The sequence below is a fragment of the Phaseolus vulgaris genome, chromosome 2, assembly GCF_000499845.2.
Source record: "Phaseolus vulgaris cultivar G19833 chromosome 2, P. vulgaris v2.0, whole genome shotgun sequence".
Taxonomy (NCBI): Eukaryota; Viridiplantae; Streptophyta; class Magnoliopsida; order Fabales; family Fabaceae; genus Phaseolus; species Phaseolus vulgaris.
The window spans coordinates 36,120,214-36,142,075 of NC_023758.2; the positions used below are offsets into that span (position 1 = coordinate 36,120,214).

The 21,862-nt window shown below is 30.6% G+C and overlaps 1 protein-coding gene and 1 non-coding gene across 4 annotated transcripts; one reads left to right on the forward strand and one right to left on the reverse strand.

The window, feature by feature from the left end:
- Nucleotides 1-11,362: 11,362 nt before the first annotated feature.
- Nucleotides 11,363-19,021, forward strand: LOC137809572 (protein REDUCED WALL ACETYLATION 3-like). Of its 3 annotated transcripts, XM_068610684.1 has the most exons (18): nt 11,392-11,652; nt 11,825-11,853; nt 11,926-11,983; nt 12,580-12,671; nt 13,451-13,588; nt 13,680-13,736; nt 13,820-13,892; nt 14,625-14,783; nt 15,339-15,488; nt 15,608-15,863; nt 16,458-16,573; nt 16,677-16,763; nt 16,896-16,984; nt 17,155-17,217; nt 17,338-17,394; nt 17,798-17,894; nt 18,010-18,168; nt 18,417-19,021. In XM_068610684.1, exons 3-18 carry the CDS (start codon nt 11,951-11,953, stop codon nt 18,420-18,422), a joined length of 1,632 nt encoding a protein of 543 aa, XP_068466785.1. In that variant the 5' UTR covers nt 11,392-11,652; nt 11,825-11,853; nt 11,926-11,950; the 3' UTR covers nt 18,423-19,021. The 3 variants fall into 3 exon arrangements, with proteins under 3 accessions (XP_068466783.1, XP_068466784.1, XP_068466785.1); XM_068610682.1 differs by having other exon boundaries at nt 11,363-11,853; XM_068610683.1 differs by lacking the exon at nt 11,825-11,853 and having other exon boundaries at nt 11,366-11,824.
- Nucleotides 19,022-21,673: 2,652 nt separating this feature from the next.
- On the reverse strand, nt 21,674-21,745 carry TRNAK-UUU (transfer RNA lysine (anticodon UUU)). Its single transcript has one exon. It is a non-coding gene; the product is annotated as a tRNA-Lys (tRNA).
- Between the last annotated feature and the right edge of the window lie 117 nt (nt 21,746-21,862).

Consider the following 21,862-nt stretch of genomic DNA (forward strand, 5'->3'; position numbering starts at 1 on the left):
ACCACGTGAGACACATACCCCAAATTCTCCAAGAAATCTTACAGTCAAAAAATAAATGTCTTACCGACTCTTCTTCCACACCACACAGAGGGCACCGATCGCACATCAAAGGTATACCGCGTCTCGAAAGATTGTCCTTAGTAGGAATAGCATTACGTAACACCCTCCAAGCCAAAAAATGTGTCGAAGGTAAGGTCTTTAAAGTCCAGAAATTCATGAACAGATCCTCCCCCACTACAGACTCCTCCCCCATGAGGAATTTATATGCTACCTTCACAGAGAAATCCGTATGATCCACATCCCTCCATAGCCATTTATCAGGTTTAACTTCACCTTCTCTTGTTAACCTTTTGGTATCCAACTTCCGCATTAGAAGATCAAGTAGACTGGATTCCCACACAAAAAGATTTCTTCTCCACCTCAGTTTCCAGGACCAACCATTATTACTCCAACTCCCAACTTGTGACAGATTACAACCAGTATCCAAGGAGATTAAATATAATCTAGGGAATTTATGCATTAGAGGGATGTTTTCCAACCACTTATCCTCCCATAATCTGGTTTCTTTCCCATCTCCTACTTCCCACCGACCTCTATCTTCAAAATCACATCCCCACCCCTCTAAGTGCCAAACTTTCCTGAGGTCCCTCCACCACATCGACTCCTTACAAGACTGATCTTGAGATCTTAAACCCCTCCACCCACCATACTTAGACTCTATAGTATCCTTCCAAAACCCACTCTCTTCAGACTTAAGTCTCCATATCAATTTCCCTAGAAGAGCCAAGTTAAACTTTTCTATGTCAATGACCCCTAATCCGCCATTATCTTTCGATTGACAAATCTTATCCCACGCCACCCAAGCAATTTTTCGATTCTCTGACCCCCATTCCCACAAAAAGTTTTTTTGTAACCTTTTCACTTCCCTCATCACAGTTACCGGCATATAAAAAATGGAGACATAGAAAAGCGGTAGGGACGTAAGCACTGATTTGATAAGACATACTCTGCCTGCCAAAGAGAGGGTTTTCCCTTTCCATGCACTCAGCCTATTCCGTAACTTAGTGATCACACCTTCCCAAAAGACACACCTCTTATGATTCCCACCTACCAACACCCCCAAGTAATTGAAAGGTGCCTTCATAATGTCACAGTTAAGAATTGAGGCGAAAGTCATCGTCTGATTTATATTCACACCCACTCCCCCAACCTTACTCTTGGAGTAGTTAACCTTAAGACCAGAAGCAAGTTCAAAGCATTTCAGAATAGCCTTTAGTGTCAGAACATTTTGGATTGAGGCTTTACAGAAGAAAAGAGTGTCGTCTGCATATTGCAACATGCACACTTTTACTCGTTTTTCCCCGACTTCAATACCTTCTACTAGCTTCTTTTCTTCCGCCTGCCTAACTACCCCTGCAAGACCTTCAGCCGCAATTAGAAAAAGGAACGGTGTTAAAGGATTCCCTTGTCTTAGGCCCTTCAAAGGTTTAAACTCAGTTGTAGGGCTTCCATTTACTAACACAGATATTGAGGATGATTCTAAACAATTTTTTATCCAATCAATCCACTTACCAAAAAAACCCAATCTTTCCATTATGTAGTAAATAAACTCCCAACTAATTGAGTCGTATGCCTTTTCATAGTCCACCTTAAACACCACACATTCTTTCTTTTTCCTTTTTACCTCCTCCAGTGTCTCGTTAGCCACTAACACACTGTCCAACAAACCTCTTCCTTCCAAGAAAGCAGACTGTCTGGGATCAATAACTTTGTTTAGTACCCTTTTTAACCTTGAAGAAAGTATTTTAGAGATAATTTTATACACACAACCCACCAAAGAGATCGGTCTAAACTCATACAGTTGTTGTGGATTTGCAACCTTTGGAACCAGGGTAATAAATGAGGCGTTAGAACCTTTCGGCCAACTTCCACCCTCTGCAAACCATTGTACCGCACTCACAACGTCTTCTTTTAAAAAATCCCAACAGAATTTTATAAAGCCAAAATTAAAACCATCCGGTCCAGGACTTTTGGAGCTGTCACAATTCCATACTGACTCCTTAACTTCCTCTTCAGAAATACTTCCAACCAACATTACATTGTCCTCCCTAGATATCCCCTTAAACCAAACATTATCCAATCTAACCAGAGGACTCCCCCCCCCCTCCCCCACTAAATCTGCCCTCAAAAAATTCCTTCACTCTAACCTTTACTTCGGTTGGGTCTTCGCACCACTGATCTCCGACCTTGAGACCATTAATCCCGTTAAACATCCTCCTCCACTTAATGCTTGAATGATAAAATTTTGTATTCAAATCCCCCTGACTTAACCAACTGAATCTTGCTTTTTGCTGTAAAATCGCCTCTTGTTTCACTCGGACTTGCCCCAAGTCAGCTAACAGTTGTCTCCTCTCTTCTCTATCTTCCACACTCAACTCCCCCTCATCATCTTTTTCATCCAGATCTTGGACTTTCTTTTCCAATTCCACTCTTTGTTTATTCACATCTCCAAAGACGTGTTTGTTCCAGTTCCTTATATCAAACTTTAACCTTTTCAATTTCTCCTTTAAAACATACAAACCGTTTCCCCTGATATCGTAGCTTGCCCACTTAAACCTTACAAATTCCTTAAACCGACCGTCTTTTTGCCACACATCAAGACATCTAAACGGTTTTGGACCCCAGTCGATATTTATCTCCTTTAACACTAAAGCACAATGGTCTGAAATCGATCTCCCTTTCGCATACAATTTACTTCCCGGCCACTTCTCTAACCATTCAAGGGAGACTAGAACTCTGTCTATTCTGCTCTTCACTGTCCCATTAGGTTTGTACCAGGTAAACTTTCTACCCACCAAAGGAATATCAACCAGACTAGACTCCTCAATGAACTTATTAAAGCTTTGTATTTCACTTCCATAATTTGCATTATAATTTTGACCTCTTCTCTCCCCAGCACATCTAATAGAATTAAAATCTCCAGCTACACACCATATTTTTATTCGGTGGTTTTTCCTTATCTCACATATCTCATCCCAAATATTTCTCTTTTCTCTTAAAGAGCCTCCACAGTAAATATTAACTATTATTACTTCCAATAGCTTTCCTACCTTCCATATTCCTTCAATAATTGAATAGTTGTTCCCACATCTGAACCCTTTTAATTCAAAACATTTTTTCTTCCACATCGTGATTATTCCTCCACCATTATTAACTGCTCCAACCTCAATCCAGTCAATTTCATTTGATCCCCACATTCGATAACACTTTTCCTTACTAAAATGTTCGCATTTTGTTTCCTGCAAGCAGATAAAACCAACTTGTTGTTCTTTAATGAGCTTACTAATATACTTTCTTTTTATCATTCCACCAAAACCCCTAATATTCATACTAATCAGCTTCATCATTAACGACATTTTGCCCAACCCAACCTAAACCCTCATTCCTGTTGTCCCTTTCTTCCAAACTTTTTAACTTGTTTAAAATATCAGCCGCACTTCCAAACCGAGAGTATCCTACCTTCTTTCCTGAATTCCATATTCTATCTGCTTCCACCTTCTCGTTATTTAACCAGACCAAACAGTTATTAGTATCATTATTAGTAAAAACAGTAGATCTAGATACTAACCTTACATTCGTTTTGTGAGAAATAAATCCATCGGAACGTGTAGGTCCCACCTCTTGTGACTTACTGTTGCTACATTCCCCAACTTCCATTACCCTTTGCCTGGGATTGGGTAACACAATACCTTGATGGTGAAGAAGCATGTTCCCCACAGGGCTCACGGAGGTGCCCCCAGAAAAAGTTGCAGCCATGCACAACGGTCTATGGACCACCAAAGAATACGCAAGGTTGCTACCAGACTCCGATGACGTTTCTGCCACCACCAAATTCTGGATGTCAAGATCTGTAAGCAAACATAAATGAGTTTTGGATCTCAATCTTCAAGATCATTTACAACACACCTTTCCGGATATGAAAATCCAGAACTCATAACTCACTTTTGGATATGACTATCTGGAAAACTTTCGTATTTTACCATCCGGAAGCTTACTTGGATAACATAAATGACCTTCCGAATGTCAAAATCTGTAAGCAAACATAAATGAGTTTTGGATCTCAATCCTCAAGACCATTTACAACACACATTTCCGGATATGAAAATCTATAACTCATAACTCACTTTTGGATATGATTATCTGGAAGCTTACATGAAATACTTATTTTTAATAATTTGAGAAATTGTGCAAAGATTGATTTTATTTAAATTATACTTGTTTGAATTTAATTTCGAAAAAAAAATAATTTGTTTGCAAAAGTATTGTATGATGTAGTTTTATTTAAACTAGCGGGAGGTATCTGCATTTTTTATTTTTGTTTCTTTAGTATTTTTTTATTTTTCAAAAACAATTTCTCTTAATAAAATTAAAATGAGAAGTTAAAGAGTATACAATTAAATAGTAATGTGTATCCGCATTTTTTATTTCTCTTTCTTTAGTATTTTTTTATTCTTCAAAAACAATTTCTCTTAATAACATTAAAATGAGAAGTTAAAGAGTATACTTTTAAATAAAAGGTTAATAAAATAGTGGAGAGCGGTAATTAAAAGTTGCATATGGCAAAGAGAATGAATGAATTTATTTATTTAAATGAAAGTGAAAAGGAAAGAGAAAAGGAAGTGAGAAGTATGGTAAAAAAAGAATGTGTTATGTGTAGTGGAGAGAGAAAATTGGGAGTAGGTACCTATATATGAGAGAGAAAGTGGGGAGTAGGTACCTATATATGAGAAAGAAAGTGGAGTAGGATACGTGGGTTATCTGTAGTGGAGAATCATAAAATCCGTTTCTCAAATCAATTTTAAAATTCTACAATTTTAAAAGAAAGTGGAAAGTAGGATACATGGGTTATGTGTAGTGTAGAATCATAAAATTCGTTTCTTAAATCAATTTTAAAATTCTACAATTTTAATAAAAGAGAATATCAGTTTAAATAAAAAAAAGTAATGTAACAAATCTCCAGCGCTAAAGTGGTCCACAAAATATTACAAATATCTTTAATTTTTTATTTAATAGAGAAGAAAATATTTAAAAGAGAAAAGTAACTAATCAATCTCTCCACTCTCCAGTTAAATAATAACAAATAAAATAAATTTTAAAATTATTTTATTAATTTTTTAAATTATAAAATGTCCAAATAACCAAAATAAATTAATACAATAAATTATTAAGTAAGGATAAAATGAAAAAAAAAATTAAGAGCAATTAAGAGGAGAATAAAAAATGACACAATGACCATAATACAATAATAAAATTAAATATTAATATAACGATAAAATAAGAAAAAAAATTAAGAACAGTTAAGAGGGAAATCCCCTTTATATATAGGTATAGATTATATTTTAATAAAAAATTATTTAATTTTATAATTTGAAAAACAATTTTAATATTTATTTAAATTTTTAAAAATAAAATTAGAGATTGTGGATGGCATACGTGTTCTTCTGTTGCATCTTCTCCTTTGCTACGACGCGACATTATATTCAACCCTTTTATCTTAAAAAACAATATAATTTTAAGATTAATACCAGCCGTTCATTTTCCAAGATGCATCAACGGCTACGCTCAATGCACCACCGACAGAGAATTCCTATTGTATGCCAGAGTGTAAGTCATTTCTATAATCACTTTATTTTTAATATATTACTATTATTATTATTATTATTATCAATATATTTTATACAAAAAAAAGTTATTTAGATATAATTTTAAAGTAGTTATTACAAAACTCACAAATTTTTTAATACATGGTACTTATATATAGCTAGATGCCATTGTAAAAATATATAATACTTATTACTTTAATAAATTTTACGTAGACTTGTCAAATAATAAATGACACTTAAATAATAATAAAAAAAACAAGAGTGTACCTTCTACAAACATTCTTGCTTTGAGAGAAGCTAATACACATTAGAAACATTAATAATTTGCCTAGCTTAAAGCATTGTCTGACATTATTTTTAATTATATATATATATATATATATTATAATTACATAAAATTAAATTTTTAAATATATATAAAAATTGTCAATTTACATGTAAAATTTTGAATATATGCAAAAAATTGTCAATTGTTATATAGAAATAAATAATTTAAATATTTATAAATTTAAAAACTGTAATTAGAAAATTGTTTAATATTGAATGTAAATAGTATTATTATAATTATAATAATTATTATTATATCATTTTTTACTATAAATAAGTATATATTTTTGTATTAAATTTTTATTTTTGTATTAATTATTATTATTTTATTAAAATATTTGTGTTAGTTAAATTTATTTAATAAGGGTAAATTTGGAAATAACCTCATATATTGACGTATTTTCTCCTTGTTTTTCTTTGTTTTAAGGGAGATAATATTTACTGTTCATACTTATATCATCTGTTTCTCTTCTTCACGAAGAGGTCCTAATACACAAATATCAAAATATCTTCTCTTTTTTTATCGTATCACATCACTATTGTTTTAATTATTGTTGTCATCCTCGTTTCACCTTGCTTCTTTACTACAGTAATGCTTTGTGTTGGATTAGATGATGAATTTGGATTTGAGGGAGTGAAAAAAGATAGATTTGAAAGAAAAGTGAGGTTGTTTGGATTAAGGGAAAAAAAGTGGAAAGTGAAGAGAAAATTTATGAAAATTTGTTAATGATGTGATAGATGTAATTGAATTGTAAATTTTGAATATTTAAATTAATATTAAAAAATTAAATTAAATTAAAAAATATTATAAAACCTTAATGAATAAGTAAAATAATATTTCAAATAAGGTATAGTAAATAAATTATCAAAATTTAATTTAATTTAATTTACTTTTTATTTTCAATTTTTTATTTTAACATTAAATATATCAATAAAATATTAAATGTATTTTATTATGAATTTAATATTTATTATTTTAAAATAAAAGAATAAATATTATTCTATTTATTCAATGTAAGTGTTACGTTATGATTTAACCGTGTTAAAAATCAAGTTTTTTCGCACAAAATCAAGTTTCTTCACATTTTTCAAATTTTTTCCAACTTTTTTCACTCTCTAACTTTTCGTCATCGGAAACAAATAGATCCTGAGAAAGAAGAACGGAAAGTTCGTAAAAAAAAAAAACTCATTCAAGAACTTATTATTTATGTTGTGAAAAGTTCGTTCGAAATTTATTTGAGGATGTATTTGGTATCTTGTGAAAAACTTGTTTTGAAAATTCTATATTCTATTCTCAAAATCCTGTTTCAAAAATCATATTTTAAAAAATTGTTTAAAAATTTATAGAAAAAATTAAGAAAGATAAAATGATCATTTTAAAATTGATGGGAATGGAGAAAGTAAAAGACAAAAGATGTTCTCTACACTTAACTCCTAATTGTTAATACATTGAAGATAATGCATTATTTAAGTATGGGATAAAATCTCATATTTTTGTTTTGTGGAAGATATTTAAGTAGAGAGATTTTACAATATTAGTAGATTTCTTTTATTTATTTAATTGTAGTTTTATTTTCCCAATATTTGGAATTATTTTTTTATTCAAATAATATGTTACCTGTGTGTTAACACTAGTGAGTGGAGAAAATGAATGAATTGATGAAGTAGTTAGATGGTCCCATTAGTTGTGAATAATTGGGTGAGGAAATAAAGATTTTGGTTTGAAAGAGAAAAGACAGAGAGACAGAGAAATAGAATTAACTAATTATGGATGGTGTATTATTATCCACTAATGGTAAACGTCTTCATAAAAAGTACGAAATATATTGAATTGAACTCAATAGTTCCTCCCTGTTATTCTGGTCATATACGCAACAAAAATTCAGCTGCTACATCACTTTCACCTAAACTCAATCATTAATACTTTCAGTTATCCTCTCTAATTAGAATTCTGTGATATATAATGATCGAAAAATCTATCAAATAAAATAAAGATATTTTATAATATATATAAATTATTATAAATCTTATTTAATCAAATAGTTTTATAAATTTAAGTTAAATTTAAAGTTAAAAAATTATGTTAGTAATTTTATTTTTCATTAATTTTCTTTTTGTTTAAAATTTTGGCCTTCTATAATTACCATGTCAATTTTTATTTAATTATGCATTGCTAATAACTATTAGGAATAGTGTAATTTACAATAAATGTTTTACTATTGTAACAAATTCAAAATTAAAATGTATAAAAAAATGTCACCTAATTTATAAATACTCACACAACTTTGATTAGTGAGAGATAAACAAACTTTTTCCATTTCATTTTAAAATATAATTAATATCTAAAACTTAAATAACTTTTCATCTTTCATAAATTTCTGAATTTTTTTATCTGATATTTTTTATTTATTTATTAATATTCATTGAATACATGTCAATACTTGAAAATGATCAACATACGTATTTTTTTTTATATATTAGCTAATGGTCTTAATAGTTTAGATAAAATTATATATATATATATATTAAATTAATTTGTTTGAAGGAAAAATATAATTGATATGATTCAAAGTTTATGGTTTCTTTCAATCAAAGATTATAATTTCTTCTTTCCTTCAACATTCTTTGTATCTAATAAAATTAGAAGAAGATCAATCATTGAAAAATAAATTCTATATTTATTGATTTTCATTTAGGGATGTAGGTTATCTCCTTGCATTTGGTTTGCAATATATAGATCATGTTGAGATTTTTTGACCATGATGGGTTAATTTTTTTGGTTTTTACCAAAATGAGGTCCGTTTAAAAAAATTACAAATTTCGGCAAGTCGTGCCAATTCGGCACGACTTCATATGCAGAAGTCGTCCCAATTAGGCACGACTTTTGCCATATCATACTAAAGTCGTGCCAACTTGGCACGACTTCTGCCCTGTCACTTCATTCTCCACACCATCAGATTCCTTACACATATAACTTTTTACCTTCTCCTTCAGGTACTTTTTCCACTCCACCAAATATATTTGGAATTTCGGCATTCACCCCTCTTTCTGCATATAATCCAACATCATCCATGCACTATCGACCCACAATGCCCTCACCAGCATCTCATAATGAAGTCAATAACAACGATGGTGAACATGTCGTTGATGATCCTCTTCCACGAAGACCTCGACGACAAATACGAAGACCACATTGTGTCACGTCTTCCCATAAATAATTTACTTCTAGTTTTATTTTATATCTTGTAATGAATCTTACTAATTTGTTTAGTTCTAATTAATCTCTTCTCATTATTACGTGTTATGTAAAATCATTACTTCTCAAGCTATTTATTTTGCAAATTCACAACAATAATTCTCTATTTATTTTCCAAATACAATAAATTTTCATTTATGTATTTATTTCCAAATTCAATAACAATTTTATTTATTTTTTAATTAATCAAATAATCAAGTTATTGTATTACATTACCGTCAAACATGATTCATACACGATTATCCAAGTTTTTGTTCCTTAAAACTAACACTCTTAGAAAATTATCTGTCAATTTAATTTTTAACATTACATAACTTACTATCCAATATATAAACAATAAAATTAAAAAAAAGTTTATGATGTGGCAGAAGTCGTGCCAAGTTGGCACGACTTTAGTATGACATGGCAGAAGTCGTGCCTAATTGGGACGACTTCTGCATATGAAGTTGTACCGAATTGACACAACTTGTCTAAATTTGTAATTTTTTTAAACGGACCCCATTTTGGTAAAAACAAATAAAAAAACCCCATCATGGTAAAAAAAACCTCATGTTGATCTATTGTGTACAAGAAATGTGAATTGATTTTGTTGATCAACTCCGTACACATGTTAGCTAGTCTGCATATGAAAAACTTTTTTGGAAAAATTACGAATAAAGGTGTATCTTAATGAAATTTTATTAATCATAACAAAAAACTTGCTCTGAACATTGAATTATTTTTACTAGTTTTTTGAAGAATCCATGTAGCAACTATTATAGTTGTGGAGGTATGAGTTAAACATAGGAGGTAGAATGACATTTAGGATGCACTGACTTTACTCTGTATTATTTTTAGGAAAAGAAATTAAATCTTAAAGTATAAGGGTTATGCGACTGACCTGTCCTATCTCATACCTAGCCCGTATAGACCACAAATGATGTGAAGCGAGTCTAAGCGGACTAATATGTTAAAATAATCAATCTACTTCACATTTTTTTTGTTAGATTGATCCATACGATCTGCTCTGCATTACCGTCCTTATCTTTATTTATTTTTGCTTGATCATTAAATATAAATCATTTTATAAAAAATACAAATTTTATTTTAATTAGCATCTTCAACTGTGATTTAATAGATTTATGGGAAGAAGGTCAATAGACTAAAACAAAAATAAATAAATTATGGGGACTAAACTAAATAAAAATATCAAAAATAGGAATAAAATGTAAGAATATAGTAGAGACTAAAAGTTAAAGAAAAATAATAATACATAAGTCTAACTTACTTAAATACTAATGTGCCAGTTAATGTACAAATCAAGAATTAATGTAAATGTTTCAATGTACAAAAAATAATTTGTTTGCAAAAATATTTTATGATGTAATTTTATTTAAATTACATTTTAATAAAAAATTATTTAATTTTATAATTTTAAAAACAATTTTAATATTCTTTTTTAAAAATAAAATTAGAGATTGTGGATGACATTTGGTGTTCTCCTGTTGCATCCTCTCCTTTGCTACGACGCGACATTGTATTCAATTCAACCCTTTTATCTTAAAAATCAGTATAATTTTAAGATTAATACTAGCCGTTCATTTTCCAAGATGCATTATCAACGGCTACGCTCAATGCACCACCGACAGAGAATTCCTATTGTATGCCAGAGTGTAAGTCATTTCTATAATCACTTTATTTTTAATATATTATTATTATTAATATATTTTATAAAAAAAAGGTTTTTTAGATATAATTGTAAAGTAGGTATTACAAAACTCACAAAATTTTTAATACATGGTACTTATATATAGCTAAATGCCATTGTAAAAATATATAATACGTATTACTATTAATAAATTTTACGTAAACTTATCAAATAATAAATGACACTTAAATAAATAAAAAAAACCAAGAGTGTTCCTTCTACAAACATTCTTGCTTTGAGAGAAGCTAATACACATTAGAAACATTAATAATTTGCTTAGCTTAAAGATTTGTCTGACATTATTTTTAATTATATATATATATATATATATATATTATAATTACATAAAATTAAACTTTTTTACTCTTTAAGTTAAAGAGTGGAAATAAGGTATGGTATTAATAGCATTGATTTAGCCCTTATTTGGTTAATAAGTAATATGGTAATAGTTGTGTGTTAGAGTGAAATTTGAGAGCATTTAATTTGATGAGAAAAAGAAAGAAAGAAAGAAAGAAAGAAAGAAAGAAACAGAAGTAAAGAGTAAGGAGAAGGAAATGAAAGATTAGTAGTTGGTTGGGTTGGAAAAATGTATAGTGTGCATTTTATTTGAAGCAAGAGAAAGAAAAGGAAGTGGCAACGAACATAAATCACAAAAGAAATTTCTGATTCATTCTAATTTGTTTCTTCATCTGTCTCATTTGAAAGGGAAAATAAAAAAGGTGTTCTTCTTAGTTCCAAATCTTCAACCACTGAGAGAGGGACACCCCCTCCGACATTTTCTCTATTCTTCAAGCAAACTCCTCGTCTCAGATCTCTTGCTCTCTCTAGGGTTTCCCTTTCTCTCTCTGCTATTTATGATCACTCTCTGACGCGCTTCTCTTATCAAATCAGGTGCTTCTGTCTCTTCTCCTTCGTCTCTGGTACGCTTCCGCGATTTCGAATCTTCGATTCCAATGCGCCTGCACCCTCGCTGATTCAGATCTTTTTTGCAGATTGGAAGGATTCCTGTGATTGGAGATGGTGGTTTCGGGGACAATCACGCCGGGGCAGGTGCGTTTCTGCCTCGTTACTACTCTCATTCTTTGATTCGCTTCTTCAAATCTCCAAACTGCCACTGCTCAATGCCTTTCACTTCTGTCTCGTAGTTCTGAGTTGCCATTTCTGTGATCTGCTTGCGTGTTGTGTTGTTTGCAATTTGCATCTGATCGTTAACAAGTAGCGGGTTGTTCAATTTGATGGAGTGAAAAGTTGAGGGAATTCGTTTTTTGAGTTGGAATGAGCGCAATTGTGAGAGTTTGGTTGCTGAACCCGTTTTTTGTGATCTGAAGCAGTGTGTGATAAAATAAGGGTGCACATGTTTTGGGGAAAACCTTTGATCACTTTAACTTGAATGACAGTTTGTTTACGTGCAAGCCAACTGTCATGCTGCTCTCTCAAGTTTGAGAATGTTGACGTGGAGTTTAAAGAAAATATAAATATAGTTTTTTGTTTGATGAAGAATACGTTTGTGATTAGTGACTCAATTTTGCTATATTGTACTGGGACGGACCTCTTTTCCAGCTTCTGATCAATGTCGAGAATTAAAATATTTATGCTAATATTTTGGGATGTCACTTTTTTAATCGAGCTTGGCTTTATGTCCTCAGGTGTCTTTCTTGCTGGGGGTTATTCCAGTTTTTGTTTCATGGATGTACTCAGAATACTTGGACTACAAGAAACCCTCTTCTCCTCCCAAAGTGTAAGTTCCTTCGCTGTCACAATAAAGCAAATTATGTTGACTTTACTAGTTTGGGGTGTTAAAGTTCATTGCTGGAATATATACATATACAACTTCCCCTCTTCTATTTGACCATTTCTTTCCGCAACTGGATGGACGTTGTTGTGGAGGGAGATCACGATGAAGAAGATAAAAGTAGATAACTATGATCTCATATGTAGTGATGTAATCTGCATTGGTAAAGGGAAAATATTTTGAAGTAGGTAGTATAGGTTTTGGGGATAGATGATGGTTCAGAAATCAATTAGCAGCATTAATCATCAAATTTTCAAATTTACAACACCCCTCTTTACTTGCAGATCAGAAACTACACGGGATCTTTATTGTAAATATGTGATTATACAAAATCAGTGAACAGATACTTCATAGTTATATATTTAATAAATAGATAGATGATGGTACCTACACGAATTAATGTCTCCTGTGGACATTGATTAAAGTTTTTGTGTCATTCAAACCAAACTGCTATTGAGAATTTGACATTAGAAAGTTGCTTTTTGAACATATACTCCAACTAAGGTGGATGATGGTATCTTTCCATCTGATTTTGATATATTCTAAATTTTTATTTAAACAAATAAACTTTATATATCACTTTTTTTTGGTCAAAGACGTACTTATTTTATTGTGCTACTTTAAAAACTGAACTTCCTACACTAAAGTTTTTTACTCATGGAAAATGTAGTGTTATTTATCCGCAAACATTTTCTGATTCTTAATTTATTTTTTGTGGAGTCCAGTCATTCAGATACTAGTCTTGAAGAGTTGGGGAAGGATGCAATTAAGGAAGATGATCGAGCAATTTTGCTGGAATCAGGGCTTACAAGATCAGCATCAGCAAAATTCCATCCGTCATCTGTCAAATTGAATTTGATTCGGTCATTTTCTATGATAAGAAATTTCATGTGGTTCTTTCTGTTTTCTACCTTTATCTTTAAAGATCCTTACCATTTTACTTGTCATGTGTAGGTTTTTGACCATGGATGATTCTTTCTTGTTAGATAATCGAGCAACTTTGAGGGCAATGTATGTCATGTTTTTGTAAATGACCAAATATAATCTGTTCCACACTTTCTGAATTCTGAAAACGTATTTACAACATTTTTTAGGTCCGAATTTGGGCTGATTCTGTTTTATTTCTACATATGTGATCGGACCAACATACTTGGAGATTCCAACAAGGTACTTTTATACCAGTTATTATGTTTCCACTAGGTTTTCTGTGAGCTACAACTTGAAATATTGTTTTGAAGAGTATGCATAAAGGAACCTTTTCTTCTTCCAAGACATATTCAGTTTTTGTATGCCTTATAATTATTTGCTTTTTAGTTTTCACACTTTTTTGTTATTAATTTTTCTTTTTAATATTTATAATTAATTCATATCCCTTTTGACATGTGGCCATGATTGCTCGCAAACTAAATTGAAAACCATGTTATCTTTAAAAAGTTTCACCTTCAGTGTAATTTTTTTCTTTGGTAGTTTTTACACTATTCTTATTTCATGATTTATGATTTCATAGCTCAATACACTTTTATTTGTCAATGTTTTTTGCTTTATCATTGCTTTTCACCTGGTTTGTTATGATTTATTCCATGATCGAGGGAGGCTTGACTTGGGAAAACATATCTTGTAACATGTTTTACTTGTACTGTTTTACACTTAGCTTAATTCACAATTCATAACTTCATAGCCCAACGAACTTTTATGCAATATTTTTTGTTCAACCATCGCAATCTTCCTTGGTTAGATATATACTGTGCACTGTCATGATTTGGGAATGCTTAATATGTTATCTAAAGATACATGTTTAAATCTGCACTAGTGATCTATATATTAAATCATTATATATTTATATGATTTAAAACTAATAATTTTCTTTACTTGCTTGACAATTTTTTTTTCTCTGGACAGAACTATAGTCGGGATCTTTTCATCTTCCTCTACCTTCTTCTGATTATAGTTTCAGCTTTGAGTTCATTGAAGAAACATAATGACACAACATCGTTTTCTGGAAAAAACATACTTTACCTTAATCGGCATCAAACAGAGGAGTGGAAAGGATGGATGCAGGTAAGCTCACCTTTTTGTTTGAAGTCAAAAACTTGTAAACAAAGATGCTATATTTTATTCTTACCTCTAAAAAATATTATTTAAAGTATTTGCTTAATCCTTTCTTTTGTTTGATGTGTTATACTGGAATAATCATTGTTATACCTTGTGCAATTTCCTACTTCTAGAAAAAAATGTTGCAACAAAGTTATTATCCCAGTAGGTGAGATTGACTGACTGATTGACTAGATGAATTTGTAGATCTTTTTGGCATAAAACCAAACTGACTTTCCACAATGCTAGTATCTTATATTAATCTTGCTCATTCACCTTTTCCAGTTAATTCATAGTGCGAATTTATGGCCAATGCCGAGAAGCCACTGTGAAAATTGGAGCTATTTGATTATGTGTGATTTTGATGGAAATTAAGGCTTTTGTAGTTATTGAAATGAAATTAAAGTTGATGTATATTGTATATTGCTTTCAAAAATGCCATAATTCATTAGAAACTACTTTTTAAATTGTCTGTCAGTTCTATGTACTGATTCTGTTCAAGCTTTTGTTCCATTTGTTCAGGTCCTCTTTTTAATGTATCATTATTTTGCTGCAACGGAGATATACAATGCAATACGTGTTTTCATTGCTGCATATGTTTGGATGACTGGATTTGGCAACTTCTCCTATTATTATGTCAGAAAAGATTTTAGTCTTGCACGTTTTGCTCAGGTAAATGAGTTCTTGACCTTGATTACAATTTTTATTATACTTGATGTGCCAGTGTCTATCCTTTTCCCGTCACTCTTTTTGCATAAACAATGTACCTAACTCATTAAAATTCCATGCAGATGATGTGGCGGCTTAATTTTTTTGTGGCCTTCTGCTGTATTGTGCTTAACAATGACTATATGCTCTACTATATATGTCCAATGCACACTCTTTTCACTTTGATGGTGTATGGAGCATTGGGTATATATAACAAGTATAATGAAGTTCCCTCTGTGATAGCTGCAAAGATTCTGGCATGCTTTCTTGTGGTGATCTTGATTTGGGAAATCCCTGGATTCTTTGAGATATTTTGGAGCCCATTTGCTTTCTTTTTGGGTGAGTAATGTTATACGAAACTTGTACTTCTCTTTTATTGGTTCAACTTTTGGTTTTGCTCATTTTGCTGTGACTCTTATTTAGTACTCACATTTCTGAGCTTGCCATCTGGATCAACTAGACCAACTCAATAGCCTCAAACTTGCTCTTTTTCACCCCTAGACCCTAAAAATTTGTGGGCCTTGAATTGAATGGTTATACTGTGCTTAAAATTGTAGAAGCTTGCCTTTTGTTAACTGTAATTGCAATCAACGTGATAAAATAATTCTTAGATTTTGGGTCCAACTCATCCCTACAAAATTGGCTTGTAAATTGACGAGTGCATAAACTTCGTTAGTTCTTGTTATGGCTCTATTTGTAGTCAATGTGGGACTTGGGTTTTTCAAAATAATAATGTCATTTCCAAAATGATAGTAATATATATTTATGTCAAAGGCACTCTATTTTATAAAAATAATCTATTGATATGGTTGTTCTCTCTCCCTTAGGTGGATGCTTATGTATGTAGTCTGTTTACACTTTTCTAGTCGATTTGCAAATTTGATCTTACATGATGTTTACTGGAAATGCATAACTTTAACTTTTGTGTGGCAGGTTATACCGATCCTGCAAAGCCAGATCTCCCTCGAATGCACGAGTGGCATTTTAGATCTGGGCTTGATCGCTACATCTGGATAATTGGAATGATTTATGCGTACTTTCACCCTAATGTAATCTCGAAAACTAGCTTGTGTGGGGGCCATTGCTCTTTTTTTTTTCTTTTTATAATATTTGGTCCAGTTATTTTAAGTATTAAATATTTCACCATCTCAGGTTGAGAAATGGATGGAAAAATTGGAAGAGAGTGAAGTCAAGAGGAGAGTTACCATCAAAACTGGCATTGTTTCTGCTGCACTATTTGTGAGTTACATTTCATACAATAAATTGATAAGATTCATGGTTTTCTATTTTCTTATTTTATTACTTCAATATTCTTTGATGTAGACCAAGAATGGTAAACAATAACATCTCTTTTTCATTTATCTTTTCTAGGTTGGGTACTTATGGTATGAATACATATACAAGCTGGACAAGGTCTCATACAACAAACTCCACCCTTACACCTCATGGATTCCAATTACGTTAGTGTTATCTTTTTCTTTTATTCCTTTTGTTGTTCTCTATGTTTTCTTTGTTTCCTTACTTTATGCTTGGAAGATAGGAATCCTAGAGTAACATATGAGATGTGATTATATTTTTGTTTTCATCTCCTTCTATTGATTCTTCTATTTATTATTTTTATTATGTTCAGTGTATACATTTGCCTGAGGAATTTCAGTCAGCGGCTTCGAAATTTCTCTTTGACCCTCTTTGCGTAAGTGTTCTTTACCTTAGTTATTGAAATTTCATGTTGATTGGTTTTAGCACATTTTTTTTTATTTGGTGACAGCTATCAGTTTTTTTTGGTTCTTAATTTCCTCTATTTTTGTATCAGGTGGCTTGGCAAGGTTACTTTGGAGACATACATTTCCCAGTTTCATATTTGGTTAAGGTGTGTATGCATACTGAATCCTTCTCCCTATGTTATGATGAATCAAATAACATTTATTTGCTTCATATTTTCATTGCTGAATATCCTTTAATTGGAACTATTATTTTATGTTTAGCGATGGCCCAGCTCAATAGCAATAGTGCTTAGCTAATTTCATTAGATTTTTTATCACGTTTTAGTTTCAGTAGTGCCTGCAGTTAGTCATGCTTTGAGAGACTGGAATTCGCATGTATAGATGAATTTTTCAGCATGGATATTGTTATTTTATTGTTCTTTTTGTTGCATCTTTATAACTTAGTATATTGGATGAAAAATACATAGGAAAATATTATATTGGACATAAACTTGTGAACAAACTTCACCTCAGTAAGAGCGTACTTCATAACTTCCTCTTTTCATGCAGATCTAACATGCCAAATGGACAGCCCAAATGGCTTCTTTGTCTTATACCGGAGTATCCTATGCTCAATTTCATGCTTACAACTGCTATATACGTTTTTGTATGGATCTTTCTTCTTTCCTTCCATATGTTTATTTTTCTTATTTGTATTTAAGTCTCATGAAAGACATCATACTAATTACTAAGTTGCACTGCTATTTTGACATGATTTGCAGGTATCTCATCGACTTTTTGAATTAACAAATACACTTAAGTCGGTGTTCGTACCTACAAAAGACAATCGGCGGCTGCTGCATAATTTTATTACTGGAATTGTCATTTGCCTTTCTCTGTATTGCATCTCACTTATTCTGCTTCTGATTCCTCATTCAACGGTAAGCCTCTATTTTGCTTTATAAAGGGATATTTCTTTGATACTTTATCGGGAATCTTAGGAAAGGATATTACATTATGTAATATCTCGGTGCTTGGGTGCTTGTTCATGTTAAAGCTTCAAAATTGAATATCAAGTATGAAGTTTGCTAATGATTTTTCAAAACAGAAGTGGGGGAGGGTGGATCAAAGATGCTTTCTCAATTTCTTAAATTTATATAATAATTGGAAATTTCTTTGATACTGACAGGTTTGAAATTCAAGACACCAAAGAGAGATTCCACAGACAGTTTCCATTTGGATTGGCCATGGTGAAAAAATGTGGATTAAAATTAGGGTACTGGGAAACGTGGAATCTCTTTTTTGGAGCAATGTTTCTGTAGTTGTGGGGGAAGTAGTGTCAAAGAAGGCATCAAATATGAACGTTGAGTGTTGGTTTGCATCGGAGGTTGGCAGACGAAAGGGGAGATTAACCCCGAAGGAATTTGAACCAATTTTCTATAAATTCATTTGTGCTCACACATAAAAGGTAGGATCGTGATACAAATCCCGTCTTGGCTTCGAAGAAATTCAAGATTCATTTCAGTACCTGTTCCTGTTTAATTTTCATTGCCATTTTTTGACTTGTTCGTCTTTGAAGGATAAGGAAATATATGTATATTCTTTTTTACAATCTTACCAGAAACGCGTTGTCCTACCCATGTAACAATAGTTTTGTTTAATGGCTATAAGTGCAAGTATAGTGTTCCCATTTTTTTTTGGTTCATTGGGGTAGGAGTTGTGGGAATATTCTCAAGCATTACCGATTCCCTTGAATATTCTTTTAATTAATAAAACTACCCTAGTATCTCTCAAGTATTAAATATCATCAATTTAGTTTCTCATTTGAAGTGTTTTTTAAAATTTGAGATGTTGTTTAGGACGATTTTTAATACTTGGAAGGAGTAATAGTGCAGTAATGAATGTCATCGCCCTTCCATAAGTAAAGAACGTCTACTGAAGTGTTCTTAATTTGCTCTTGAAACTATAGATCATGAAACCAGTGTTTATGCATTCGAATTTGAATGACACGAGCCATTTCTAATGGTTTAGTTTGATGTTTGGAGTTTCATATTCAAATTTTGAATGTAAAAATAAAAAAAATTAAAAAATGAGTTGTTCAAAGTAATTTAGCTTAGTTATGAATTCGTTTTTTTATTTGATCTAATAAGAAATCACATGTTCGGACACATCCATATATAGTATTAATTATAATTAAAAAAAATTGTTAAACTCAACTTATCTGTTAAACTTATATTTTCTGTTTTATTTCAATTTATTTTAATTTTTGTAATCTTATTCTTTCTTTTGCGGTGTTACATAACTGCTATATTTAGGTAAATTATGTGTTGTATCTATGCAAAGTTTCAAATAAACTAAATAAGTCATTTAACAAATTCGTATTATTATTATTTTTATAGGTTTTGTTAGTAATAGGAATAAATGGAAAGTTGACATAGATGAAGGTATTAACTTATGAATTCTACTATCAAAATTTATTTTAGTTAAATGTATAGTTAATACTATATTTAAACCGTCATTTATTTAAAATTTTTTATATTGTTATTATAAAGACTTAAAACCACGTGTAAAATTTTTAGGGAGACATAATAAAATCTATATTTAAATTTTAAAGTGACAAAAATAATACAATATTTTTAGCATAATATTACAGCGACTCAAAACATATTTTAGCCTTATATTTATATTGAATAAACTAAAAAATATATAAATTTACTATTTTTATACTACTTTTTAAAAGATAGTTGGTTTTTAAAATAAATATAAATATAAAAGGTTTTTTTGACCATCATGGGGTTATTTTTTTTGCTTTTTACTAAAATGGGATCCGTTTAAAAAAAATTACAAATTTAGGCAAGTCGTGTCAATTTGGGACGACTTCATATGCACAAATCGTCCTAATTAGGCACGATTTTTGTCTTGTCATACTGAAGTTGTGTCAACTTGGCACGACTTCTGCCCTGTCATACTGAAGTCGTGCCAACTTGGCAAGACTTCTGCCACGTCATAATTTTTTTTTTTATTGTTTATATATTGGGTAGTAAGTTATGTAATGTTAAAAATTAATTTGATACATAATTTTATAAGAGTGTTAGTTTTAAGGAACACAAAATTAGAATAATTTACTTCTAGTTCAACTTTATATTTTTATTTTATATCTTGTAATGAATCTTACTAATTTGTTTAGTTATAATTAATCTCTTCTCATCATTACGTGTTTTGTAAAATCATTACTTCTCAATTTATTTATTTTGCAAATTCACAACAATAATTATCTATTTATTTTCCAAATATAATAAATTTTCATTTATCTATTTATTTCCAAATTTAACAATTTTCTTTATTTTTTAATTAATCAAGTTATTGTATTACATTACTGTCAAACATGATCCATACACGATTATCCAAATTTTTGTTCCTTAAAACTAACACTCTTAGAAAATTATGTATCAAATTAATTTTTAACATTACATAACTTATTACCCAATATATAAATAATAAAATAAAATAAAAATATAACGTGACAAAAGTCGTGCCAAGTTGGCATGACTTCAGTATGACAAGGCAGAAGTCGTGCCTAATTGGGACGATTTGTGCATAGAAGTCGTGTCAAATTGGCACGACTTGCCCAAATTTATAATTTTTTTAATCGGACCACATTTTGGTAAAAAGAAAAATTTGTTCAATAAAGAAGATTTGATGTGAATAATGTAAAATAAATGGAATGATAAGTAATATAAATAATTCAACAACTTAAAAAGAAATTCCGAATATAAAAATAAAAGAGATAAATTACCAAGAAAACATCAATAACTTGTATATTGAATTATGAAGATACATACAGTAAAAATAACAGAATCAAAAGTTCAAACAGGGAATCAAAATATCATTAACAACTCTAAAATTAAGTTATACCTATTTACAACACTAATTAAGTTAGTACAATTATTGGAAGTGGGTTTAATAGAAATGTATTGGTCTACATTTGTTTTTTAAGTGTTTGTATTATGATTATGATTACTGGATATTACAAATTCTACAAGTTATCAATATCAACACATTTGAACTCACACTTCAACAAACTTTAAATATTTCAAAACTAGTCAAATAATATGGTTTCATAACAATTTAAAACACAATCTCAATGAATGTGCTAACTTGTTTATAATAAAATTTTGTATAGGAATGTAAATAAGAAAATGTCATTAAAAAGAAAATCATGGATTCTTTTTTTTTTAAGTCGCAACTTATGAAAAGTTTTGAATTTCAAAAAGGTAAAGAAGCAAACCAAATATTTTATAAACGTTTTAAATGAGTATAGAATAAATAAATTTTAAGATAAAATAGTAAATTGGTATTTAATTATTACAATTTGGTGATGAAATTATGTCCTAAAATTAAACAAAAAAACGTTTTTAAATAAGAAAAAACTTAACATTTTCAATTCGCCGTCTGTGGGGATCGAACCCACGACCACGTGGTTAAAAGCCACGCGCTCTACCACTGAGCTAAGACGGCTTGATGTTTATTAATTATTTATTTACTATATAATATATACTCTCATACATTTGATGATTTGTTTTATATATTAATTACCTTTTCAATCCTACTACTTATTTATTTTGTCTCTCTTTT